Source organism: Limanda limanda, chromosome 7, assembly GCF_963576545.1.
Source record: "Limanda limanda chromosome 7, fLimLim1.1, whole genome shotgun sequence".
Lineage (NCBI taxonomy): Eukaryota > Metazoa > Chordata > Actinopteri > Pleuronectiformes > Pleuronectidae > Limanda > Limanda limanda.
Genome location: NC_083642.1, coordinates 3451407 through 3477803, shown reverse-complemented (window position 1 = coordinate 3477803; position 26397 = coordinate 3451407). Strand labels below are relative to the sequence as shown.

Here is a 26397-nt window from a genome sequence, read left to right as displayed (position 1 = left end):
AAAACATCAGTTGAAAGTCTCGACCATCTTTCGGGGGATATGCTACAGATAGGTAGAGGATAGTTTTTATTTTTGTCCCGTTAGTGGCTTTATTATAGAAGATTGATGTGTAGTTCCTGTTATAAGCAGGTTGGTGGTTGGGACTCTTGTTTTGAAAGGGGTTCTAACGGAAAGGGGTTCTATCGATAGAGAAAAGTGTGAAGGAAAATAAACGAGTGTGATGTCCCGATTCAATAACCATCTCTCGTGTCCTCTTTCGGCTGAGGCCTCCTGACAGTATAATAGAACAAACCGAACTTCTTTGCCCAGAGATTTTGTGAATGCAATACGCTTCCGTAATTTACTTCTTATTTACTCACTTTTTCAATATTTATACAAGGTAGCATTTATTTAGACATAAACATATCTATTTAAAAATATATAAAAGATGAAATATATAAAAACTGAAGTAAAAAGTGAAATGCAAAATACAAAAAGCAAAACAGTGAACAGTGTCAAATTGCAATATGCAATGTAATGCAGTATAATATATATAATATATATATATATCTCACCCTCCGCCCCCCCCCCCCCCAGGAGCACATAGCCAAGCAGTTCGGTGTGATGCAGAGTCAGATCGGGTACGACATCCTGGCCGAGGACACAATCACCGCTCTGCTACACAACAACCGCAAGCTGCTGGAGAAACACATCACCAAGACTGAGGTGGAGACCTTCGTCAGCCTGGTCCGCAAGAACCGAGAGCCCAGGTACACAGGGGGGAGGGGGAGAGAAGGGGGGAGGGATGAGGGGGGGAGAGGCAGCTTCCTGTCAGATCTGCAGATACTATATGTGTTTGTGTGTTTGTGCAGGTTTCTGGACTACCTGTCAGACCTGTGTGTGTCCAACAACGTGGCCATCCCCGTCACTCAGGAGCTCATCTGTAAATGTGTCCTGGACCCAAAGAACCAGGACATCCTCATCAAGACAGAGTGAGGAAAACAAATCTCTGCTTTGAATAACTGAATGTTACACAGGACGTCTACAAGTTTCAAACAAGTGAATTCGCTGCTTTCCCTCTGGGTAACTGATCCAATTCAGTTTATACACCTATAATCACAACTCCATCTTATTATTATGAATCACTTGAAGAAATAAAAAGTTAAACACCTGTAGAATCAGTTTTTAGAGAAAAATAACTAAAAGTTAAGTTGTCCTGAATAGTTTGAAGATTTTGGAGAAGGACGGACAGTGAAGGCAGCTTCCTGTTTGTTATTGTTCAATGATAGATATGAAATTAACAAGTATCATAATCTTGCTCCACGTAGTTTAATATCATTGTCAACATCAACATATGTTTGTAAAGTAAATATTGTTCCTAACATTAATGCTACTCCCGCCATATTATTTGTTTATAGCTCTGACCAGCCAGCATTAGCATTTCCACAAAATAATACAGACTGAAGCTATGTTAGCATTAGCATATTTAACTGAATCAGTAGGAATCCTGAGCCGTGAGCTACGTCCCTTCAGACTCTGAGTGAGTGTCCTTTAAATTCTGCTTTTGAATATTAAATCTCTGTTTGTGTTTCGCCGGCTTCAGGCGTCGAGTCCCGAAGGAGCTGCACCCTGGTGGCGTGGAGGGGGAGTACATCGGGATGGACGACTACGGAGAAGATGATGAGGTGAGTCAACCCGCTCTGTCCGTCTCCCGACTGTGGAACCCAACTTCCTGAAGTCACCAAGTCGGTTTATCTACAGTGAAGTGTGTGTAAGACGTGATGTCATTTCCTGTAGGTGTGGCTGGTGTGGACGGACAAGACCAATGAGAGACAGGAGAAGGGAATCCGACAGCTGGCTCAGGAGGCGCGGCAGGGAAACGCTCACGATGAGAACGTCCTCACCTACTACAGGTAGAGACACGGGAGCACGTCGCCCCCTGGTGGCCACAGACAGTCCCCTTGTAGTTATTGTACTGTACATACTGTATTTTACTTCCCCAAAAGAAAAGGGTTTACATTTTTTACATGGGATCGACTTTTGGTATTGTCAGGCGTGTTCGTTTATCCTTAAATATGAGAGAAGCCGATCCAAGGGTTTGGTTCAATCAATTGTTTTATTGAAGATACAATGAAGAGTTATTCATAGCTATGGACAATTATCACAGCCTATGCTAATTAAGTTAGCAGTAGGAAGTTAATAATGGCCCCGAACAGAAGGGGTTTGATATAATTATAAGGTAGTGAGTCGAGTCAGTAAGTTCTCATCGAACTCTACTGACAGAATGAGTTCAACTTGTACTGTATTGAACCACCACAAGTACAAAGAAGTTGTGTTCCTTGCTGTAGATGCCCCTAGACTGCCTGACTGTATATAGTGGAAGGTTGTCTGTGTCGTTAGTATTGTATGTTTATGGACTTTGAATAAATTTGTCATCCAAAAGGTAGTCTCTCAGAGCCTGGATAGCTCAGCCGGTAGAGCATCAGACTTTTAATCTGAGGGTCCAGGGTTTAAGTCCCTGTTCAGGCGACGCTCTCCTTTAGAGAGAGCTCACATTGAGATTTCTATAAAGTAGCTAGAAAGAAGTTATAACAGAAGAAGTCTTCATTCACTCTCATGTCATTGGACACTTATGAACCCTCACTATGATCCCTTATGGCTCCTGAACAGTAGATTTGATGTGATTGGTTATAAAATATGGGAGGGGTGTCACCGCAAATCTCTTTGGATCTCCCTTATTGGTCCAGCCGCAGTCCCACGCCTCTTGTCACCGAATCCAGGAAGTGACATAGAAGCAGCTCTCCGTCATGCTCCTACGCTACTCTGCCGGTTACTAGACAACTCTATCCTTCCAGTCTAATGTTGTCTCATAACCTAGCATTGAGTAGAAAATGTCATGCTCCTGCCATCTCGGCTGCACCAAATGAACCATAACAAAACTCTCTCGTCTCTCTTATCAAGACAGCTGTGAGACTGACCATCATTGTGACGCACACACATTTCTAGCTAGTTTCAAGAATGAACATTCTGAGAATCAAAAGGTTATTGCTAATAATTTGTATGAAGGCCCTAATATCTAGCTAAAACTACTCCTATCTTTATTTGGTTAAGAGTTCAGTTAGACACATAGAGAAACTAAAATTTGAAATCCTCACAGTATGAGTATATTTATGATTTATATTGTTTCCCTGTTGAAAGCGCTAAAGTTAATCTGTTGGGTCACTAAATACATTTAGATTTATCCTCAAGGAACCATGAATATCATCTGTAAACTACTCGGACATCTTCACCTCTATGACCCCATTCGTCTGTGAAATAATTTCTAATATAACTAATACTCACCTCCCCCCCCCCCAGGTACCAGCTGAAGCTCTTTGCCCGGATGTGTTTGGACCGTCAGTATCTGGCCATCGACGAGATCTCCAAGCAGCTGGACGTGGAGCTGATCTTCTTGTGCATGATGGACGAGACGCTGCCCTTCGACCTGCGAGCTTCCTTCTGTCGCCTCATGCTCCACGCCCACGTGGACCGGGACCCCCAGGAGCTGGTGACCCCCGTGAAGTTCGCCCGCCTCTGGACCGAGATCCCCACGTCCATCACCATCAAAGAGTTGGTAGATTTTATTACTGCTTCCATGAAATGGGGAATTCACGGGAAATGCTTTAACTGTAGAATATGCAACATGGAAATTGTTGATAGTTTCCAAAACAGTGCAAAACAGCGACCTGGTGGTTTGACATAACGACTCTCAACACGGGTTCAGACCTGAAACCTCAGTTAGTCAGTCAGAACTGCAGAAGCCTCTTGGATGAGAAGTGAAACATCAACACAAGGATCTGTATCTTCTGAAGTTAGTAATCCCTCACAGGTTGTGAGTCGAGTCAGTAAATTCTCATCGAACTCTACTGACAGAATGAGCTCAACTTGTACCGTACTGAACCACCACAGTTACCAACAAGTTGTGTTCCTTGCTGTAGATGCCCCTAGACTGCCTGACTGTATATAGTTGAAGGTTATGGGTGTCGTTAGTATTGTATGTTTATGTAAAGTGGACTTTGAATAAATTTGTCATCCAAAAGCAAGTCTCTCAGAGCCTGGATAGCTCAGCCGGTAGAGCATCAGACTTTTAATCTGAGGGTCCAGGGTTCAAGTCCCTGTTCAGGCGACGCTCTCATTTAGAGAGAGCTCACATTGAGATATCTATTAAGAAAAATAAACAAGTTATATCAGAAGAAGGCTGCAATTACTCTCATGTCACTGGACACTTATGAACCCTCACTGTGATACCTTATGGCTCCTGAATAGTGTGTTTGCCTTGAAGCAAATCACTCAAATATTAAGATTTTCTCACGTACTCTGGCTTAATAATGTTCCACCACAGGTATAAAATGTTCCTTGCTGTAGATGCCCATAAACTGCTCGACTGTATGTACTTGTACTTTGTCTTTGTTGTTTGTATTGTTTTATGTATTTAAATCAAATTTTTTTCTTCGAAATGTAACTTTCCTGAGGCCTGAGTAGCTCAGCCGGTAGAGCATCAGACTTTTAATCTGAGGGTCCAGGGTTCAAGTCCCTGTTCAGGTGATATTCTCCTATTATGAGTTAATTTCTTATCATACCTGTTCTCCTCAGTTATGACTCCAACATGGACGACAGCAGGTACAACAAGAAGAACCGTTTCTCCAACACCATGGCCTTCATGGAGGAGTATCTCAACAATGTTCTGAACGACGAGTTCCCGTTCCACAACGAGGAGAAAAACAAACTCACATACGAGGTTTGTCCAGATCCTTGCTCTTTCTCTTTTCATTCTAATCCCTCTCCATCCTCCAGTTTTCCTTTCTTCCCGGTGATCACTCCGATGTGTCTCTTCTTCTCCAGGTCGTGAGTCTGGCCAGACATCTGATCTACTTTGGTTTCTACAGTTTCTTTGAGCTGCTCAGACTCACCAGAACTCTGCTGGGCATCATCGACTGTCGACCGAACCCGGGACACGCTGCGCTGCTGTTCCACGACGACGGGACAGGTTCTCCTTCCTCTGCTTATCTTCATCAATCCTTACTGATGCATTTCAAATGACGGCAGCGATAAGATCATTTATATTTCCAGAATGTTGAGTATACACAGAAAAAGATTTTTATGAATAATTGCTCTAATTGCTCTGCTAAGTTTCTTCTCGTCAAGCACATCTCATTGAACAGTTGACCCTGTGTTAACTTGTTTCTGTTTGTGTCTCTGAAGGGAAGAACGTGAAGCGCTCCATCCACGGGATGGGACAGATGATGTCCACCATGGTCCTCAACAGGAAGCAGTCCATATTCGGAGGTCCGGGCGCCAGAGGGGCCGGGCTGGGGGCGGGGCTAGGACTCGATGGACAGAGAGCTGGTAAAGACAGTATTGACAGGATGGACCTGACTGTGATGGACACGAAGCTGAAGATCCTGGAGATATTACAGGTAACTGAAATACCAGATGAATGATGATGAAACATCCACTGGTGAAGCTCAGGCGTCTGACCCTCTTCTCCTCCTCAGTTCATCCTGAACGTTCGCCTGGACTACCGCCTCTCCTTCCTGCTGTCCGTCTTCAAGAAGGAGTTCGTGGAGGTTTATCCGATGGCTGATGCCGACGCCACCACTAACATGGAGCAAGCAGGTAAACATCACACACACACACACACACACACACACACACACACACACACACACACACACAAACACACGCACACACACACACAGCTAATGGAAACACACACACACTCTCATTATCTTTATTTAGCTTTTATTTTCACATTTTAAATACTATATATTGGAATTTATCAAATGTTTATCTTTATTTGGTTTGATAAAGTATTACATTTTGGGGTGGCTTGAATTTTTTATTTTTTTTATGCAGCCTCTAAAGTTGTTTCCATTTTGAATATATTAGCTTTTCCCCCAATTTCTAATATATTTGAAACTGACATTTCAGTGTTCAAGGTTGTTAAAGCTCTTAAAAGTCTAAATATTGGTCTCTAAGTATCATCAGGTTATTAGAAAGACTCCAGCTCCACACACAGTGTTTGGTAAAGTTGTGTGTTGTGTTGTTACTTCTCTCGCTACCTGCAGACGTCCCAGCCAACACGGAGACAACAGGTAGAACCTGGAAGCTCTTCTTAGAGTTGAATGTCTTCAATGTCGGGCTCTTGCTTTACACTTCACTGAAGTTTCGTCCCTCGTGTTGTCAGTTTTTTGTTTGGATGTTTGTATCGGAGCCGTGTGTTCTTTGTGTGTTCCTTAATGAAGCTGCGTGTGTGCGTACGTTTGTGGAAGTGAGTCTTCACAGCTTCAGTCCAAAATGAACCTGTGAGTTTTCCTTTGGGCGTCAGACCACAGCGTTGACATTAAGGTTCAGTTGTTCCCTGTCGTATTGTCCCCGTCTGAACTTTGAAATGAAAGAAATGTGTCTTATTTTTCTCCTCAATCTTTTGGACTGATTGAATGTCTATGTTTTATTTTGTCTTTTACAGAAAGTCACTAAATGTTTTTGTTTTGCTTATAGATTCAGATTTACTGGCACGTTTCTTTTTAAATCAGATTTGTGTGTTTGTTGTACAGTGTTTATCGTGTGTGTGTATCGTGTGTGTGTGTGTGTGTGTGTGTGTGTGTGTGTGTGTGTGTGTGTGTGTGTGTGTGTGTGTGTGTATGTGTGGTGAAGCAGTCGAACTCTGTTCCATTGGTTGGTAGAAATTGGTCGATGAAATTGGACAATCCACGATATTGAATTCATACTGGCCTTCCAAGTTTACTACTTTGAACTTGAACTTGACCTTGGGAGGGAGGGGACGTCTGTGCTGCTGCTACAGACGAACACAGACTCAAGTTCAAAGCTTTCAACCGGCCTCAAAAGTTTGCCCTTGAAAAGATGTGTTTACATCTCCTGAGTGAAAACATCGACCATCTACCATCTGTTTTAGAGATTCAACTTTTACAATTTGATATTGAATGTTACAAAGGTTAAAGGTTCAGTGTGTAAGACTTAGGTCAAATTGATCTTTTGGCAGAAATTGAATATAAAATAATCCTAGTGATGTTTTCACTGTGTGTTTCATCTAAATTACACAAAAGTGTTGTTTCTTTACCCTAAAATGGGCCGTTTATATTTAAATACTTTATAATTTTATACTTTATGTGAACCTTTAGGTATTGTACACCTTCTACCAAAAGTATTTTCAGGTTTTTAAAAGACGTGTGTGAACTACCTGAACACACACCTGGCTGTGTTTGGTAAAGTTGTGTTACTTTTCTTAATGCTTGCAGACATCCCAGTCCACGTGGAAAGAGCAGGTACAACCTGTAAACTCTGAATTCATTTAGGTTGCTAAATGTCGGGGCTGGTTTTACACGTTGCTTCGTTGTCGTCCATCTTTTTGTGCGTTTTTTTGGTTGTTTGCTTGTAGCTGCCTTTAGAACTGAGCCGTGTTTTGTTTGTGCGTTCCTCATCGAAGCCGTGTGTGTATGAGGTCGTGGAAATTACCGTCTACAACTTCAGTTTGTCTATTGCTATTAAGTTCTGTGTTTGTCCCTCCACAGCCGTCATCAACCTGCTGCACATCGGGGAGCAGGCGGAGGCCATGTTTGGAGTCGGGTAAGAAATTCCACTTTTATTTGATTCGTACATTTTCATCAATTTGAGGATATTTAACCTTAAGGGACATCTTATGGAGGATGTTGGATAACGTGTGTTCACAGTAAAGGGAACAGCATCCTGGAGGTGGACGATGAAGGCGGTCGCATGTTCTTGCGAGTGCTGATCCACCTCACCATGCACGAGTATCCTCCTCTGGTGTCCGGAGCCCTGCAGCTGCTCTTCAGACACTTCAGCCAGAGACAGGAAGTGCTGCACACATTCAAACAGGTGAACAATCAACACTCAACACACAGCGTTGTGAAGGTCTTCCTGTGAACCGGATGAAGGCTGAATCTGATATCTACTGGAGCATGTTTTCCAATGGCATTCACTGGTTTGATGTTGGCACAGAAAGAGTCCATGACAAAAACCCTCTTGAAGCTTCTCTATCTCAAACTGAAGAGCAGCTGACTGTGAATCTGAGGGGTTGAGGGTTCAAGTCCCTCTCAATGTGTCTAATGAGGAGAGATACTTCTGTAGGGTATTGAACACTTTCACTGTTGTGTCTTCGGATTCTTATAAATCACGTGATGTCATATAAACCCCAAGACTGTCCAAATGCTTATTGTAGTATATCAGTAAGTAAGATTATGTACAGATAAAATATGCAACCTGTTTTATGACAGATTTTTTCAAATGTGAGGAAGATGCTCTGGAAGCCTGTGTAGCTCAGTTGGCAGAGCTTCAGACTTTTAATCTGGAGGTCCAGGGTTCAAGTCCCTGTACAGGTGCTGCCCTTGTTCTTGTAATCTGCGATGGTCGAGTCCCTTGAGGTTTTCTGTCGTTTGTACTGAAATCATTGTCAAATGTTTGTCTTTGAAACTGAGAGGAGAGTATATTGAATATTGAGGGATTTTCTTATCGGATCCATGGAAAAGAAATGGTGATGGATCGAACCTCCATGTTTCTCCGGGCTCCTGCAGGTCCAGTTGCTGATCACGTCTCAGGATGTAGAGAACTACAAGCTGATCAAGGCGGATCTGGATCGCCTCCGGACGCTGGTGGAGAAATCTGAACTGTGGGTGGAGAAGAAAAGCTTGGGAGGAGGTGACGGGAAGAAGGATAAAAAAGACAAGAAGGAGAAAGGAGAGGTAAGGAGCGGAAATCAGGATGACCATCACCTCTATCTGTATCACCAAAATATCATATGATGTCAAATTAGACCCAACGTGCAATTAGTACTAACGTGGAGTCATTGGTTTATTATGGACTCATTCAAATAGTTGTTTCGACTCCCTGATGTAGACTTGTGGAGGCAAACAAGTATAATTTGACTTTTATTATCTAAAACCTCACCTGGGCATTAAAGTTAGAAGTGGAGGTTATGTCCATATTTCTTTGGGATAGAAACGTTGAGACCTTGACTTTGACAGAGTTCATGTAAGAATCCGATGTTCAAGTCGCTGAATGATTCTCGTCTAACTTCCGAAGGTTCATGTCTCGATGGCTGAGTGATTCTCCAGTCTGCTGTGTTAACAACTAACTGTTTATAACCACTAACAAACTAACTCAAAGTCATTATGAACTAACCCTTCACATTATCATTTATTAATAATCAGGATATTCGTCACTAAAAGACTAAACTGAAACTAAAAATGCATTTTGTCTCTGGAGCTAACGCTGGTGTGGGGCTTGCTGGGGTCTGAGCTGAGGAGGAAGCTACGTGGTCCTGGGGTCACATGGGGTCGGGATGTTTGTTGTTCACCTCCTTCTTTCTCACTACTTTCTCCTCTCTTATTTTGAAATGAATGGCCTGTGCTTAGATAAGGTTTTTTTATGTCTAACCTTCCACTAAAAGTCCTGTGATACATGATGTTGACCTTTTCACACACTGAGCCACCAAGGGCAGTTTGTGGATCAGTATTTGAGTCTGTGGGAGCCAGGGAATCGAACCACCGACCTTCTATCTTGTGGACAATCTGCTCTATCTCTCCTGGTCATTGTTATAAATCTAATACACACTTATGCTGCATATCAAACTATTAAAACAACAACCTAACAAGCAATAAGCAAGTCATGTTCTGCTCTGTAACATTAAAGTGAACCAGTGTCTCATCGACAGTTTCCTACAAAAGGAAATCAAGCTTATTGCTCAGGTTTGTGGTGTCGGACTTTCTTTAATAAGTAATAGTTTGATGTGTGAGTCTGTATGAGTGAGTGTATGTATGAGAGAAGTGCATACGCTGTCTTACACTCTGCGTCCTGCAGGCGCTGTCAGAGGAAGCTCCGCCCAAGAAGGACAAACAAGAGAAGGGCAACGAGAACTACCGGAAAGTCAAAGAGGTGAGGACCCTGGTCCGTGTGTGTCGAGCTGCTGTGGGTGTGCGTCTCAGCTGTGGTGTTTCTGCGTCCTGCTTCCCAGAGATCACCTGGGATGTGTCTTCTTTACGTGGTGCTCCTCAGCAGTGGTGGCTTCCAGCTCTCAGAATTCATTTCATCATCTTTTCTCCCCCAACAGTCACTCTGAATAACAGCAGCATTAATATATAAAGAGGATTTAGAGGTTAAAACGTCTCTAAATGAAAGAGTGAAACCGTTGTGAAATGAACTCTTCTTTCACCTGATAAATCAATCATCAGTTCCAATAATCTAGTTGTGTCCAATCATGTAAAAACCTTATTCATTTTTTTCAAATTAACAGCTCAAACCTTTTTCAGTAAATCAAACCGTCAAACGCTGAAATGTATTTGTCAATCAAAAGTAATTTTCACTTTTACCTACAGTCAGTCAGGTACTTCCGGTGCTTTATTTACATGTGTATCACCTTTGTGAATATTTAAATATTACACTGGATATCGTATCATCTGACAGTGAAAAGCTTTGTTCACTTGATTTCAATTAAAACATGTTTTAATGATGTCATGAAATAACGTGGGATCACAGGAGTTGATTGACGACTAAAAAAATCCTTCATCTGGTTATAATGAGGTTAAAAATCACCAATATCTAAAAAAAATTGTCTTTATTAGTTAATTAGACTTTTTAATAACTTTAATTAGTTATTTGATTGACTGACTCCTGATTGGTCGAGAGCCTGATCAGCTGACTCCAGGATCAACCACGTCACAGACGACGTCTGGAGTGAAACATGGAGGCGTTTGTATCTGAGATGTTTTGGCATCATTTTGTACAACAGGAGGAAATGGAGCTGAGTCGTCCATCTTTATTTCATAATCATAATATATTTATGGTCTTCTCTCTCTCTCTCTCTCTCTCTCTCTCTCTCTCTCTCTCTCTCTCTTTCTCTCTCTCTCTCTCTTTCTCTCTCTCTCTCTCTCTCTCTGTAGATCCTTGAAAGGTTGAGCAAGATGTGCATCAGTGGAGTTTGGAAGAAGCAGCAGAGGTTGTTGAAGAACATGGGAGCTCATAAAGTCATGTTGGACCTGCTGCAGGTGTCATATGACCAGGTGAGACCGAGCCCCACCAAAATAAAAGCTCTGAATTCCCAGAACAAGGGTGTGGATCTTTGTGTCATCATTGTTTAAACACTATATCTAGGGTTCCGTTCCATCCTAACCCCCCCACTGTGTGTCTGCAGAGCGACATGAAGATGCAGGAGATCATCAGGTACACTCACCTGTTCCTGCAGAAGTTCTGTCAGGGGAACCCGGAGAACCAGGTGTTGCTGCACAAGAACCTCACCCTGTTCCTCAACCCTGGGGTATAAGGATTTCTATAACTCCTCAAGTTCAATGAAATGAATCAATCAATGTATAAAAACCCATGAGTGACACCTACCCTCTTGAATTTGGATAGACGGGATGTAACTCAACTTTACAACAACGACGAGTATTATGATTTATTCTGTGTATTCATAAAACAAACATTAGGAATCTGTCTCTTAGAGATGTGGGGAAAACGCTTTAACAACTTTAAAACCCTGACACGTTTCTGATTAAACGTGTCAGACATTTCTCAAAGTGATTGACTGAGTGAATAAAGAGTGAGTGAGTGACGGTGAGAACAGTCTCCTCCTGCTGTGCAGCTGCTGGAGGCCGAGACCGTGCAGCACATCTTCAGCAACAACTACCAGCTGTGCAGCGAGATCTCCGAGAGCGTGCTGCAGCACTTCATCCACTGCCTGGCCACGCACGGGCGCCACGTGCAGTACCTCAACTTCCTGCACACCATCATCAAGGCCGAGGGCAAGTACGTGAAGAAGTGTCAGGACATGATCATGACCGAGGTGAGGACCAGGACCAGGACCAGGACGAGTCCCTTTGACCAGATGTTCTCAGCCTGTTGGACGTTCTGATGTTTAATGTTCGTTCTCGCCACAGTTGACGAATTCCGGCGAGGACGTGGTCGTCTTCTACAACGACAAGGCCTCATTCAACGTGATGTTGGAGCTGATGGCGGAGAGCAGGGAGGGGGTCGGCGAGAGCAGCCCGCTCAGGTAACCATGGCAACACCAGGCTTGTGTAACAGGGTTGTTGACTGGGTGGTCGAAGGTGTCGTGAGAAACATGTCCTCCTCCCTGCAGGTATCACATCTCTCTGGTGGAGCTGCTGGCCGCCTGCGCCGAGGGGAAGAACGTCTACACCGAGATCAAGTGCACGTCACTGCTCCCCCTGGAGGACGTGGTGCGCGTGGTCACGCACGAGGACTGCATCACCGAGGTGAAGCTTGGACAGACACACAACTCAGTGATGATCATATGATCCAGTGAAGCAGCTGTGATCAGCTTTTCCAAAACTCAAGTGCGAACAATATGCTGTGAATTAGTTTGAACATATTCAAACTTCCACACGCCACCTCGGGCTTATTTCACTTCTCTTTCCATCCATCCGTCTAATTTGACGAAAACATGAACACTAACATCCTCAAACATGTGACCTTTGACCTTTGAGCTGTTAAGGAACTAGTCAGTACATCACCTGAACAGGGAATTGAACCCTGGACCGTCAGATTAAAAGTCTGATGCTCTACCGTCTGAGCTACTCAGGCTTCAGGAGGGTTGTCTTTCGAAGAAAAACTTCTATTTAAATACATATACACTACTTACAACATAGACAAACTACCAGTACATACAGTCAGGCAGTTTATGGGCATCTACAGGAAGGAACATTCTATACTTGTGGTGGAACAACCCACGACCATTTATCAGATTACGTGAGGAAATCTTAATATTTGGCTTCCTGATTTGCTTCAAGGCAAACACACTATTCAGGAGCCATAAGGAATCACAGTGAAGGTTCATAAGTGTCCAGTGACATGAAAGTGAATAAAGCCATCTTTTGATATAACTTGTTTCTCACAACTTAATAGATATCTCAATGTGAACTCTCTCTAAATGAGACCATCGCCTGAACAGGGACTTGAACCCTGGACCCTCAGATTAAAAGTCTGATGCTCTACCGGCTGAGCTGTCCAGGCTCTGAGAGAGTCTCCTTTTGTACTAGAATTTCTCTGACTCAGATAAATAAATACATGATCCACATACACACACTACTAGCAACAATGACAATGTACCACTGTATACACACAAAGGGCATCTACAGCAAGTAAATATTACAACTTCTGGTGGAACAGCACCTTGGCACAAGTTGAATCCATTGTGTGAGGAAATCTGGATAATTTTCTGCTTCTAGATTCTGTATTTTGTTTTGGAACAAGTCATTACAGTTTGAATAGAAACCTTTTCACCCATGTTGGTATGAATGTTTGAATGTTGAATGAAAAGTGACCGTCCTGATCAAACGTCTTCATGTTGTTCACGTCTTTGTGTCTCAGGTGAAAATCGCGTACGTGAACTTTGTGAATCACTGCTACGTGGACACCGAGGTGGAGATGAAGGAGATCTACACGTCCAACCACATCTGGAAGCTGTTTGAAGACTTCACCGTGGACATGGCTCGGGTAACCACCCCCCCCGACTCACTGGAACATCCACCACAGCAGGTCGGGCTCATGCAGCTGCTTTCACGTGTTTCTCCCGTCTGCAGGTTTGTAATAAGAGAGAGAAGCGTCTCACTGATCCCATCCTGGAGAAATACATCATCCACGTGGTGTTCGACACCATCAACGCCTTCTTCAGCTCGCCCTTCTCCGAGAACAGCACCTCGCTGCAGGTCAGCAGCACAGACATACATCTATCTATATTTGGCTTTTTAATCTGAGAGTCTCTTCTGAGGTTTGATCGTCCTCTCTCTTTCTCCCTCTCCCTCTCTCTCTCTCCGTCAGACTCACCACACCATCGTCACCCACCTGCTGCAGTCGTCCGTCCGGCTGCTGGACTGTCCCTGGCTGCAGCAGCAGCACCGAGGTCAGGTGGAGACGTGCATCAAGACGCTCGCCATGACAGGTAACACACAGACACACACACACAGACACACACACACACACACACACACACTCACACACACACACACAGACACACACACACACAGAGGGATCAGTATATAACGCTCTGTCTCTGTTCAGCTAAGACTCGTTCCATCGCCATCCCTCTGGACCTGGAGTCTCAGATCAGCTCCATGTTGTCCAGCTCTGCTCTCAACTCTTTGTCCCGCTCGAACCCAAACTACAAATCCTCCTCACGCTCCGTCAGACCCATCGCACCCAGCAACCCCTGGGACTACAAGAACATCATCGAGAAGCTGCAGGTACAGACACGTTCCATACCGAAGAACTGCGATAAAGCTGCAAAACTCTGATTAAACTGTGTGTGTGTGTGTGTGTGGTTGTGTGTGTTTGTCCCTCAGGACATCATCAACACTCTGGAGGAGCGTCTGAAGCCGCTGGTCAACGCCGAGCTGTCCGTGTTGGTGGACGTCCTCCATCAGCCGGAGCTGCTGTTCCTGGAGGGAACCGACGCCCGGCAGCGCTGCGAGTCGGGAGGATTCATCTCCAAGTAGGTTCTGCCTGAACAAATATCTGTGTGTGTGTGTGTGTGTGTGTGTGTGTGTGTGTGTGTGTGTGTGTGTGTGTGTGTGTGTGTGTGTGTGTCCAGGATTGTTGTACGGACTTAATTGCAAGTCCCTGTTAAAATGTAAGGTAAAGACATGTTTTTAATGTTGTGTTTTTAAGGGTGTTTATGAATGTCTTCTGAATTCATAGAGACGTGTGTGTGTGTGTTCATGTGTTTTTGTGTGTGTGTGTGTGTGTGTGCAGGCTGATCCAACACACCAAAGCTCTGATGTCTGCAGAAGAGAAGTTGTGTATCAAAGTCTTGAGGACGCTGCAGGAGATGTTGATCAGGACGCTGGACTTTGATGAAAAGGTTTGTTAAACCACCTCTTTTAAAACCGGCTCTTTCACGGCTACATGAATTCCCGGATGGAGACAGTAGGGGGCGCTGAGAGAGTCTATTTAACGATGTCATATCAAATGCAGAGCAGCATTTCTGGTTATTGCGTTAATTTAAACTTTTAACAACTTTTACACAACAGACTTGGCTTTAGTTCCATTAAGGAAATCAGATTTAGTTCTTGAGATATATCTAACAAAACATTTTAATGTTGTGTTCATGAAAAACGTGTTGTGTTGTTTCAGGGAATCTCGCTGCGTAAAGTTTTGCTGCAGAATTATCTGTTTCCGAACAAGAAGAACAACCTGAAGACCGACCTGGTGGAGCTCACAGCTGCAGGTACACAAACAACACTGGCGGAAACGTAACACAATGCAAGATATGCTACACTCTGGCTCCCCCTACAGGTGGTATACTCAATTCACTGAGTCATACGCGGTACACCAGAGTGACAAGGTGCAGTTCCAGGCCTCCAGGGGGCGCTGTGGCATTGACAGACAAGCCATTCTCCCTATATTAGAGTTTGTGTAGCAGCAAAGTGATCTAGAAGCTGTTAATTAAGCTATAAAAAACGACATAGTGTTTTGCTTTAACATTCTAATCAGATCAACAGATTCTTGAGATGGAGTTTTAATTATTATTATCATATGTTATTATTATGGTGTGTCAGGCGGGGAGCAGGAGCGCGACTGGGCGGCGGTGGCGTCGGTTCAGTGTCGTCTGGACCGAGAAGGAGGAACCAAGCTGTTCACAGATCTGGTGATGAGCACCAAGAACGACAAGATCTTCCAGGAGAGCATCCAGCTCGCCATCTGTCTGCTGGAGGGAGGAAACACAGAAATACAGGTGACACACACACACAGACACACACACAGACACACACACACACACACACACACACACACAGGACCACCTCTGTGAGTGAATCTGTGTGTGAGTCACGTCTTTCTCCCACAGAATTCCTTCTATAAGCTGATGATGGGCGACAACAAGTCAGAGAAGTTCTTCAAGGTTCTTCACGACCGGATGAAAGAAGCTCGGACGGACATCAAAGCGACGGTTTCCGTGAACGTCGGAGAGATGACGCACAAAGCCAACGAGAAGGAGCTGGAGCAAGGTGAGGCGTCCACAACTCAACTCACTCAACTGAATCTACTCTTTTCTTTTGCTTTTTAGAATATATCCTGTAAAATCTGTGACTGTAAAACTCAACCAACAAAAGTGTTTCAGGACGTTTTCTGAACCTTCATGTGTTTGATCCATTTAAAATAAGTTTTATTGCCAGGATTTGTTACATTTGTGTATTTAAGTTTAGTTTTTGAATTTATTCTACGATGAGACTGAAATTCAAATTATTTTGGAAGGCGGCTCAGGAGCTTTAGCTCTTCCTGGTTCGGGGGGGCACCAGCTGATGGGTCCGGCCGGCGCCTCGGCTCTTCCAGCGGCGCCGGTGGAGGAGCAGAGGGAGGTGGAGACGGAGATGGGACCAGCTGTTATCATCATGAAGCCGATTCTCAGGTTCCTCCAGCTGCTCTGTGAGAACCACAACCACGACCTGCAGGTTTGTGTCTCACTGATCAACAACCAGGACGTAAACACTGGTTCTGCTGTGATACAGGCTTTGAAACTACGGCTCGGTTTCGTTGTGCACCGACTGGGATTCAACAGAATTTATTATAAAAACACAAGCATAAAAATATTCATTCAATTATTTGTGTATTTGCCATTTTTGTCAGTTAAAGAGATATTTACTGTGAACGAGATGGAACCTGTGTTTGCTTCTCTCCAGAACTTTCTGCGATGCCAGAACAACAAGACCAACTACAACCTGGTGTGTGAGACGCTTCAGTTCCTGGACATCATGTGTGGCAGCACCACGGGGGGTCTGGGTCTGCTCGGCCTCTACATCAACGAGTCCAACGTCCACCTCATCACCCAGACGCTGGAGACGCTCACCGAGTACTGCCAGGGCCCGTGCCAGGAGAACCAGGTGAGGAGCAGGAAGGATCTCCATCAGGGTCCAGAGGCAGGTCCACTCAGCACTAACACTGTGTGTGTGTGTGTGTGTGTGTGTGTGTGTGTGACCCAGACGTGTATAGTGACCCACGACTCCAACGGTATCGACATCATCACGGCTCTGATCCTGAACGACATCAGCCCGTTGTGTCGCTACCAGATGGAGATGGTGCTGCAGCTGAAGGTTTGTTCAGAGATCAGCTGATCCTGGTCAGAACCGGGGACTGGGAATAAAGATGGAGGACGTGAAATGAAGCCAAAACATTTCAGATATGAGCGCTGCCATCTTGTGGTGATGACCCCACACGTCGAGTGGAGCTGTGGTGTCATGAGTCAGTCTCAGCTATCATTCAAGATGTCTCAGCTCATTTGTATATCATCAAATAACTATTTAAAACCAAACTTTATCAGAAACACTTGAACAAACATCAGTGAGATAAGAACCTCACCTAAAATGACCGAAACTTTCTTATTAAACTTGAACTTTAGTTTTGCTCCTCGTCCCATCTGCTAACCAGGAGGAGGCGTTCAGCCACCAGGGGGAGATTCAGACTTTGGCTTCACTTTCTGGAGCCGTCATATCGTCCATCTTCATTTACAGTCGCTGGTTAGAATGAGAAGTGAACATGTCGTGTTTGGTCCAGATGTTTGACTGCTGCTGCTGTTGTCTGTCTGGTTGCCAGGACAACGCCTCCAAGCTGCTGCTGGCTCTGATGGAGAGTCGCCATGACAGCGAGAACGCCGAGAGGATCCTGTTCAACCTGCGACCACGAGAGCTGGTCAGAGACTCCTTCCTCACGTCCTTCATCCTCTTTATCTCTCTTCCCTCTGTTGTATTTTCTATATATGGATAAACAATATAAATGTGTGTGTATATGTGTGTGTCTGTGTGTGTGTGTGCAGGTGGAGGTGATAAAGAAGGCCTATAACCAGGATCAGGACAGTGAGTGTGAGGGAGTCGAGGTTTCTCCTCGGGAGGTCGGACACAACATCTACATCCTGGCTCAACAGGTGACACAACACAACACAACATCTCTGTGTCACTGCATAATGATTACTTCTACTTTTAAGATAAGATAAGACCTAATAAAATGAGATAAGATAAGATAAAGATTTATAGATAAATAAATCCTTTATTAGTCCCAGGATGGGGAAATTTGCAATATTACAGCAGCAAGAGTCAAAAACAAGCATCAGTCAGTATTAATAAGTAACTTTACTCACTTGTATTTAATACTTGAAGTAAAGTTTTGTGTTGTGTGTTTGTGCTCAGTTGGCCAGACACAACAAAGTTCTGCAGAACCTCCTGAAACCCCTGAAGAAGAGTAAAGAGGGAGAGGAAGGAATCTCCTCCATGGTAATTCACCCGTCCAGTTACTGTGAGGAGTACTGCAGTACTGATGGAGTTACTGCAGTACTGATGGAGCTACTGCAGTACTGATGGAGCTACTGCAGTTGTGTTACATGAATGTTTGTGTGTCTGCAGCTGAACCTGAACAACCGGCCTCTGTCCCAGATGTTGAAGTCCACAGCTCCAGCTGCTGTGGTGGAACAGGATCCTCTGGAGTACTACGAGCTGCTGACCTCTCAGATAGAGGTACTGCAGACATATATATGTATATTTATACACATGTGTCATACATGTACACATGTGTGACGTTAGTGTGACCTGTGTGTGCAGATTGTGCGTGACGACCGCAGCATGGAGCAGATCGTGTTCCCGGTTCATCCCATCTGTGAGTTCCTCACCGAGGAGTCCAAGTTCAGGGTCTTCAACACCACGGAGCAGGACGAGCAGGGGTCAAAGGTCACACACTTCTTTGAGCAGTCGTCCTTCCTGCACGGAGAGATGGAGTGGCAGAAGAAGCTGAGGAGTGAGGATACACACACACACACACACACACACAGACACACACACACACCAATTTTTCGTGAAGTTCAAATTGAAGAGACAATGATTTTAAATCCCTGAAGCTTTCAACCACGTTTAATCTGTGTGTGTGTGTGTGTGTGTGTGTGTGTGTGTGTGTGTGTGTGTGTGTGTGTGTGTGTGTGTGTGTGTGTGTCTTTGTGTGTGTGTGTGTCAGGCATGCCGGTGTTGTTCTGGTTCTCTCGGAGGATGACTCTGTGGGGATCCATCTCTTTTAATCTCGCCGTCTTCATCAACCTCATCATCGCCTTCTTCTACCCGTACAACTCAGGACAAGGTACTGATGCAAATACTAGTACTGCTACTTCTACTACTGCAACTTGTACTTCTACTACTGCTGCAGTGATCCGGGTCTGTTGTTAATGTCTGAGTTCATACATCATGAACCTCGATCGAGACTCTCAGGCAAACGTCTATAATGAGCTAAGAGTTTCAGATTGTTTCTGTCTGAATAAAGCCAGAAACTTGTGGGGAAAGGTTTTAATCAAGCCGTGACTCTCGTGAAGCCACATTTATTACATGTGGCTCTACGACAAATACGACAAATGTCCTTGAGGCCGATGAATGAATTGGTTACCTCTCTCTCAGCCGGAGCCATCGACGACTCTCTGCTGCTGATGCTCTTCTGGATCCTGACCGGTCTGTCTGTACTGGGTCTGTTCTCCGGGCGCTACGGCCTCCAGCCGCTGACCCTGGCTCTGATCCTCAGATCCATCTACCACTTCGGCATCGGGCCCACGCTCGTCCTGCTCGGGGCGCTCAACGTAGGAACCACGTCCCCCCCCCCCCGACACAAGTCTCCTTAAATTACAACCTGATTTTATTGTGAAATTACAACTTTATTTTTGTAATATTTTTTACTTTTTCTCATAAAATAACAACTTTTTAATTGGGTAATTACGACTAAATTCTGGTAATATTACAACAGTATTCTTGAAATATCACTTTTTCCCTTTAAGCAGCTCTATTACAAACTGTTAATGTCCGAAAACATTTCTCTTAAGAAGGAAAACAAATTTAAATAATATATAATGACATAATTCAGATGGCAGGAAACATAATTTTTATTATTAACTTTCTATTCTAACATATTCAAGACATTTTAAGGCCTTCAATTTCTACTCTTGAACTTTAAAGCCTTGGTGGCCTCTCTCCTGACGACCTGCTGTGTTTCTCTGTTCACCTCCAGCTCATCAACAAGATCGTGTTTGTTGTGAGTTTCGTGGGAAACAACGGGACGTTTATTATGGGATACAAAGCCATGGTGATGGACGTGGAGTTCAACTATCACCTGGCCTACGTGCTGACCTCCACACTGGGCCTGTTCGTCCACGAGCTCTTCTACAGCATCCTGGTAAACCACCGGACCTTCATCCTCACGTCCCCTCTGGTGTCTGGGACAGATGTTAACTCTGTGTTTGTCTGTGTGTGTCTGTGTGTGTGTTTGTGCGTGCAGCTGTTTGACCTCATCTACCGCGAGGAGACGCTGTTCAACGTGATAAAGAGCGTGACTCGTAACGGGCGCTCCATCCTGCTCACGGCGCTGCTCGCCCTCATCCTCGTTTACCTCTTCTCCATCGTCGGCTTCCTCTGCCTGAAGGAGGATTTCATCATGGAGGTCGACCTGCTGCCACAGCTCGGTGCAGGTAACACACACACACACACACACACACACACACACACACACACACACACACACACACACACACACTAACACACACCGGGAACAATCATCTGACTGTGTGTGTGTCACTGCTGCGGGTTATTTACTCTCTCTCTCTGTGTGTGTGTGTGTGTGTGTGTGTGTGTGTGTGTGTGTGTGTGTGCGTGTGTGTGTGTCTGTGTGTCTGTGTGTGTTGTGCAGATCCTCCACCGAGCGAAGCCTCTCAGGATTTCCTGGACTCGTGTTCGTCAGACGGAGTCAGCTGCACGTCGGAGAACAGCGGCGTCGCCGAGGAGGAAGGTGAGAGGCGGAGCCTGATCATCACATACCTGGAGTTTAACCCTTCGAAGCATTTAGATCAAAATCAGAGTCTTAAGTTTTTATTTCTTTCGTGGCAATTTCTACAATCCCACTACCACCGAGAAAACGAGACACAAATTTCTCTTACAGTATCGTCACCTTTAATGCTCGACCACAGGGTTTAGTTTGTAGTATGCACCCAGAGAGAAACCAGTTCACTGTCTTTATACGTTTGGCTAACCCCTCCCACTCTGGTTGGGGTTTGTTAAACAGTCAAAGGTCGAGATCTTCTGATCACATGAATACAACAATGCCTGGTTAAAGCAATCAGGCCAATTTTCATTCAGTAGTACAGGACTGTGTCTAGAGAGAATCAGGTTACAGTGTCTCAGAGCAATCATGATCAATCAGAGGGGAAATAAACATGATTATTATGGTCAACTGTTATATTTCCCTCACACTGCTGACACCATATCAGCTTTAAAGGTGGATGTTCAAGTCCTAACTGTGTGTGTGTGTGTGTGTGTGTGTGTGTGTGTGTGTGTGTGTGTGTGTGTGTGTGTGTGTGTGTGTGTGTGTGTGTGTGTGTGTTTCAGAGGAATCCAACACGGAGCGGGCGTGTGACACGCTGCTGATGTGCATCGTCACGGTGCTGAACCACGGGCTGAGGAACGGAGGAGGAGTCGGAGACGTTCTACGGAAACCATCGAAGAACGTGAGGAACCATTGAGCTGAACTCATCACGTGTCACTACTCAGTTACTCTGCGGAGAGTAACTAAGTACTAATAAGTATTAGTGCAACACCTCAGTCAGTGGCTGATACTTTTTAACTGTAACTCTAAGTCGCAGTTTCTTTGTTGTTTAAGTTGTTTAACTAATACGTATGAAATAAGTTACAATTAATAACTTTATTTACTGTTCAAAAGACAATGACTAATGTTTTAATATGATCAGCTTCTAAAATAAGATGTGATTGAATAAATAAAATACTTTTTACACACCGATTACAATAATCCAATAATAACAAAATACATATAATGACACAAAGGAGTAATTTAAATGTCAAATTTTAACCTTTAAGTTTGAAACTATGATTATATTTATTTATCTGTGTGTGTGTGTGTGCGTGTGTGTGTGTGTGTGTGCAGGAGCCGTTGTTTGCCGCCCGGGTTGTGTACGACCTGTTGTTCTACTTCATCGTCATCATCATCGTCCTCAACTTGATCTTCGGCGTCATCATCGACACGTTCGCCGACCTGAGGAGCGAGAAGCAGAAGAAGGAGGAGATCCTGAAGACCACGTGTTTCATCTGTGGTGAGTGGAGTCCGAACCAGAAGGTTCACACCAGGCTCCGGGAGGTTCTAGTGTTCAAAGCGTCGGGTTGTGTTGCTGAGGACGGTTGTGTGTCGCTGCAGGTCTGGAGAGAGACAAGTTCGACAACAAGACGGTGTCGTTTGAGGAGCACATCAAGATGGAGCACAACATCTGGAACTACCTGTACTTCATCGTCCTGGTGCGAGAGAAGAACAAGACGGACTACACCGGGCCGGAGAGCTACGTCGCACACATGATCAAGGTACACACACACACACACACACACACACACAGGATGTGACCGAGGCACAAACACACACACGTCTGAGCGTTTGCTTCCGTCTCAGAACAACAACCTGGACTGGTTCCCACGGATGCAGGCGATGTCTCTGGTGGTAACCGATAGCGACGGGGAGCAGAACGAGATGAGGATGCTTCAGGACAAACTGGCCACGACCATGAAGGTGGTGATGACCCTGACCACGCAGCTGATGGAGCTCAAAGAACAGGTACACACACACACACACACACACACACACACACACACACTGACCCTTAAAGAGCTGAGCCAACAGGAGTCCTGTGTGTTTCTTTAAGATGACGGAGCAGAGGAAAAGGAGGCAGAGGATGGGATTCGTGGACGTTCAGTCGGGAGCCAGCGCTGCACTGCCCCCTAGTGCTGGAGGAGGAAACCACCAGATGTACAAATCATAATCATAAGGACAGACTCATGTTATTTGAACGTGACGGAGTTTCACTGTAAGATGCACAACTGCAAAGCAAAGAAAACACTAGAACACGGATACAACATGTGCAACGGATGTTTGTCTCTAAAGACACGAGGAGAGATTTGTTTGTTCTCACTTTTTTTTAATATCTGACCGAGAGAGAGAGAAACACGGATCACACAGTCACAGCAGAAAGATAATAAACTGTGTTATCGTTAGCATCTTGGATAAATGACGTTAGGTTCCACATCATGTATTTAACTCCACAGATGTTTGTGTGTCTGTGGAGAACTGTTCATGTTCGTGACTTCACACCTGACACGTGTGTTGTCAATCACCAGAGGAAGTGATCGAAGCCGTAATTGGGGGCGGGGCCACGGTTAAAACCTCCACCCCTTTCAGAAATTCAAGATTCAAGATTCCTTTATCATTGTAATTCAGCTTTTTCCGTTTCAACTCACTTTAGTTAATTTAAAGAAAATGTTGATGGAAGCAGAAAACGTTTGAATGTAAAGTGAACTCATGTTTTTGTTTGTTTTGTTATTTTTAAATGTAGTTTCTAAGTGAAATGTTTTAATATGAATATTACGGTTTGACTGTGATGTATTTATGGAGCAAATCCTGTTTTCTAACACTGTAACGAGCTCAGTACAAACACTGGACTAAACGTGAGCTGCTTTCTGTGCAGTCGAGTGAACGACTTCACAGAGAAACAGAGGGAGGAGGAGGAGGAGGAGGAGGATGGTGTGATGAAGACTACACATCTTCAGAAAAATAAAATATTTACTATGAAACACAAAGTGCCGGTTTCCTCACTTGTGAATGGATTCTAGAAATGTTGCCGTGTATGTTTGGGTTTTATGAGAATCTGTCAAATGAATTGACCTATATACTATATACCTGTATATATACAGTATATACACTAAGCCTTGCACAACTGATGTGTGACTATCCAACCACAAGGTGGCGTCCTTGTGAGGAGGGAAAGACACACATGTAATATCAGAGGGAGAACATGATTAAAGAAAGACTTGAATATCCTGACAACAAACAAAAAGAAAAGTATTTGTTTATTTGTTTATTTGTTTATTTAGAAGGATCCCCATTAATTCTACCCTAAGACAGAGCTACTTTTAGTGGGGTCCACATAGAAGACATACATACAGATATCAAACATTTAAAACTTACATTACAATACCTATATCAATTATTTAAAACATACGTTAAATTACAAATATCAAAAGTTAAAATACATTGAATAATGATCATACAATTATATGTTACAAATATCAAAAATAAGTTAGTGGTTATGCAGTTTTACCTTTGTCATGATATAAAATACTGATAGGTAATTCCATAGAAGTGAAAACGTCAAACCATGTAATGGAGTCCTACACATTTATGTACAGTCCAGCACCATCTAGTGTCACAAGTATGTTGTACCCAAGTGTTTCATTATTTGCTTTTTGAACATACATTTACGTGTCACGTTTATAATTTCTGTTGGTAGTAGGTTCCATGACTTCATGGCTCTGTATCCCACAGTGCGTTTAAGAAAATTGGTATTAGCTCTGGGGAGAGAAAACCTTCCCTCTATTGCTCGTCTAGTGCCATAGTTATGAGAGGCTAAATTTTTATTTAGTTGCCTATACTGATCTGCTGGTGTATGAGCTATGATTCTTTCTTGATAATTTAATTTATGCCTCTTAAATATTTGTTCTTTAAAAAAGAGATGAAGTTGTTTCCTTGCATTGTTTGTTTATGTTTCATCCACTTCCTCTATGAATGTTCTAGTTTCTGTTTTAATTGATAAGTAAGAGATTCAGAGGAAGTTGTCAGTGTGAAGCTGTCAGCCAATCAGAGCAGAGTTGTGTCGTCACACAGGCGAGCCCATCACTGCAGCTGATTGGCCAGGGGAGGGGAGAGCACATGTCTGCCAGGTGGAGGTGAATGCTGCCTCCTTATTGGATGAGAGTAGTTAAATAGCAGCCATGAGGCTCCGCCCACTTCTTCATCTGTATAAATCCTCCGGTGGAACCAGGTGAAGAGAAACAACCAGGAGAGAAATAAGGTTTAAAGATCCTCAGAGACAGAGACACAGAGACAGAGACAGACACAGGTAGGTGGACATTCCTGTTTCACTTTATACTTTAACTTCACTTCAGCTGAAACAGGAAGTTTCTTCAATCTGCTTCTTCTTCTGTTGCTGGAACTTTTTCTGTCATACAAACAATTTAGAAGTTTAGCATCTGACTTTCCTGCTGCTGCGTTTGTGTCTGTTCCACCTGTAACTGAAACAATAATTCATAACGTGGATTAATTGATTAATTGATTACTGGATTGACACAAACATTTAATCGTGTCTCAAATGTGAGGCTCTGAACTGAAAACAGAACTTCTGGTCGATGAGATAAAATGTATTTTGAAAAAGTGTAGAGTGTATTTTTCACTTTCAGATTTGTAGATAATGTTAATAATGATTAGTTCACACTGAGTCTGGTCAGTGAGAGTTTGTTCTCTCTACAGTCTTAATACTATAAGTATATAGTATAAGTATATATTGTAGGTGTTGCAATGTGGTGCTGTGCACATAAAGTAAATTTATATTGAGTTTATTTGGACCAATCAGCTGCTCTTTGTGAACGTGCAGTTATCACACAACACATCAATATGTGATAATCAGATCAATCAATATGTCAAACATTTGTTGTTTTCAGCTTTTTACATTATATTAAAGTGTTTCTCAGTATGAAGATCTACTTCTTCACTGAGGTGAATGAAGTATTCAGAATCTTAACTGCACTAAATGTATTAAAACTGCAGTACTTTATGATATTGTGACAAGTACATTAGAAGTCCTGCTTGTAAGAAAAGAACATGAATAAGACACAAACAAAGTCATCTTTATGCATAATCTTTAATAAAATAATATATGAATTGATCTATTTACCTTTACACTGAACTAATCTGTTCAGACAAAGTAAACATCTGAAAATGTTGTTTGTCAAATATCTGAAGATTTTTCTGTCAAGTGAAACAAAGAAAATCAGCAGAAAAAAGCTCATTTCTGAAAAGATATTTCACCTGTTTGAAGAAATGACTCAGTTGATTATTAGTGAATCTCAGTAAAAGGTGAATCACCGGAGAAGTGACCGTCGGTGATGAAGGACGAGTCACAGTGAGACAGTGCTGTCTCAGCTGCTGAGTGACGTGGAGTCTGGGTTCGATTCCCTTGAGGCTGTGTCGTCATCGGCCTCCTTCTTTAACTCACCTGAAGTGTGATGACACTTGTGCATCATCATCATCATCAGCTGCTGCGTGTGTGTCTGTGTGTGTGTGTTTGTGCACGTACGTCTGACCTCCAGACCTGAGGAGTTCAGGAGAGACAGGTTGAGACGAGTTGTTTCTTCTGTTCAACGGTTTAGCAGAATAAATACTGAGCCTGTCTGGACCAGTCGAGCTCAGAGGGACATGGTCTGGTCCTGATGTCATCCTGTCCTACATGGGAACTGTGGGTAGGCTGAGGTTAAAAGAAAGGAAGGAAGGAAT

The 26397-nt window shown here is 43.7% G+C and overlaps 1 protein-coding gene and 6 non-coding genes across 7 annotated transcripts in view; 5 read left to right on the top strand and 2 right to left on the bottom strand.

The window, feature by feature from the left end:
• Positions 1 to 23024, top strand: part of itpr3 (inositol 1,4,5-trisphosphate receptor, type 3) — a 39601-nt gene extending 16577 nt beyond the window's left edge. Inside the window, exons 15-59 of the mRNA XM_061075449.1 lie at positions 577 to 749; positions 852 to 971; positions 1583 to 1664; positions 1777 to 1892; positions 3337 to 3588; positions 4612 to 4756; positions 4861 to 5005; positions 5221 to 5435; positions 5514 to 5634; positions 7551 to 7605; positions 7710 to 7875; positions 8571 to 8738; positions 9856 to 9930; positions 10935 to 11054; positions 11186 to 11308; positions 11633 to 11833; positions 11928 to 12043; positions 12131 to 12266; positions 13381 to 13506; positions 13593 to 13718; positions 13831 to 13951; positions 14071 to 14252; positions 14352 to 14500; positions 14761 to 14869; positions 15142 to 15235; positions 15567 to 15742; positions 15854 to 16013; positions 16261 to 16457; positions 16686 to 16886; positions 16986 to 17096; positions 17596 to 17691; positions 17816 to 17923; positions 18186 to 18269; positions 18399 to 18509; positions 18594 to 18786; positions 19000 to 19119; positions 19431 to 19606; positions 20032 to 20196; positions 20299 to 20488; positions 20707 to 20805; positions 21402 to 21520; positions 21955 to 22120; positions 22222 to 22382; positions 22468 to 22629; positions 22718 to 23024. Of these exons, the coding sequence (XP_060931432.1) occupies positions 577 to 749; positions 852 to 971; positions 1583 to 1664; positions 1777 to 1892; positions 3337 to 3588; positions 4612 to 4756; positions 4861 to 5005; positions 5221 to 5435; positions 5514 to 5634; positions 7551 to 7605; positions 7710 to 7875; positions 8571 to 8738; positions 9856 to 9930; positions 10935 to 11054; positions 11186 to 11308; positions 11633 to 11833; positions 11928 to 12043; positions 12131 to 12266; positions 13381 to 13506; positions 13593 to 13718; positions 13831 to 13951; positions 14071 to 14252; positions 14352 to 14500; positions 14761 to 14869; positions 15142 to 15235; positions 15567 to 15742; positions 15854 to 16013; positions 16261 to 16457; positions 16686 to 16886; positions 16986 to 17096; positions 17596 to 17691; positions 17816 to 17923; positions 18186 to 18269; positions 18399 to 18509; positions 18594 to 18786; positions 19000 to 19119; positions 19431 to 19606; positions 20032 to 20196; positions 20299 to 20488; positions 20707 to 20805; positions 21402 to 21520; positions 21955 to 22120; positions 22222 to 22382; positions 22468 to 22629; positions 22718 to 22834 (6348 nt within the window). The 3' untranslated portion in view covers positions 22835 to 23024. The remainder of the gene's footprint in view (positions 1 to 576; positions 750 to 851; positions 972 to 1582; positions 1665 to 1776; positions 1893 to 3336; positions 3589 to 4611; positions 4757 to 4860; positions 5006 to 5220; positions 5436 to 5513; positions 5635 to 7550; positions 7606 to 7709; positions 7876 to 8570; positions 8739 to 9855; positions 9931 to 10934; positions 11055 to 11185; positions 11309 to 11632; positions 11834 to 11927; positions 12044 to 12130; positions 12267 to 13380; positions 13507 to 13592; positions 13719 to 13830; positions 13952 to 14070; positions 14253 to 14351; positions 14501 to 14760; positions 14870 to 15141; positions 15236 to 15566; positions 15743 to 15853; positions 16014 to 16260; positions 16458 to 16685; positions 16887 to 16985; positions 17097 to 17595; positions 17692 to 17815; positions 17924 to 18185; positions 18270 to 18398; positions 18510 to 18593; positions 18787 to 18999; positions 19120 to 19430; positions 19607 to 20031; positions 20197 to 20298; positions 20489 to 20706; positions 20806 to 21401; positions 21521 to 21954; positions 22121 to 22221; positions 22383 to 22467; positions 22630 to 22717) is intronic.
• trnak-uuu (transfer RNA lysine (anticodon UUU)) lies at positions 2436 to 2508 on the top strand. Its single transcript has one exon. It is a non-coding gene; the product is annotated as a tRNA-Lys (tRNA).
• On the top strand, positions 4072 to 4144 carry trnak-uuu (transfer RNA lysine (anticodon UUU)). Its single transcript has one exon. It is a non-coding gene; the product is annotated as a tRNA-Lys (tRNA).
• Positions 4491 to 4563, top strand: trnak-uuu (transfer RNA lysine (anticodon UUU)). The gene has a single exon. It is a non-coding gene; the product is annotated as a tRNA-Lys (tRNA).
• trnak-uuu (transfer RNA lysine (anticodon UUU)) lies at positions 8306 to 8378 on the top strand. Its single transcript has one exon. It is a non-coding gene; the product is annotated as a tRNA-Lys (tRNA).
• Positions 12522 to 12594, bottom strand: trnak-uuu (transfer RNA lysine (anticodon UUU)). Its single transcript has one exon. It is a non-coding gene; the product is annotated as a tRNA-Lys (tRNA).
• Positions 12951 to 13023, bottom strand: trnak-uuu (transfer RNA lysine (anticodon UUU)). The gene has a single exon. It is a non-coding gene; the product is annotated as a tRNA-Lys (tRNA).
• Positions 23025 to 26397: the final 3373 nt, after the last annotated feature.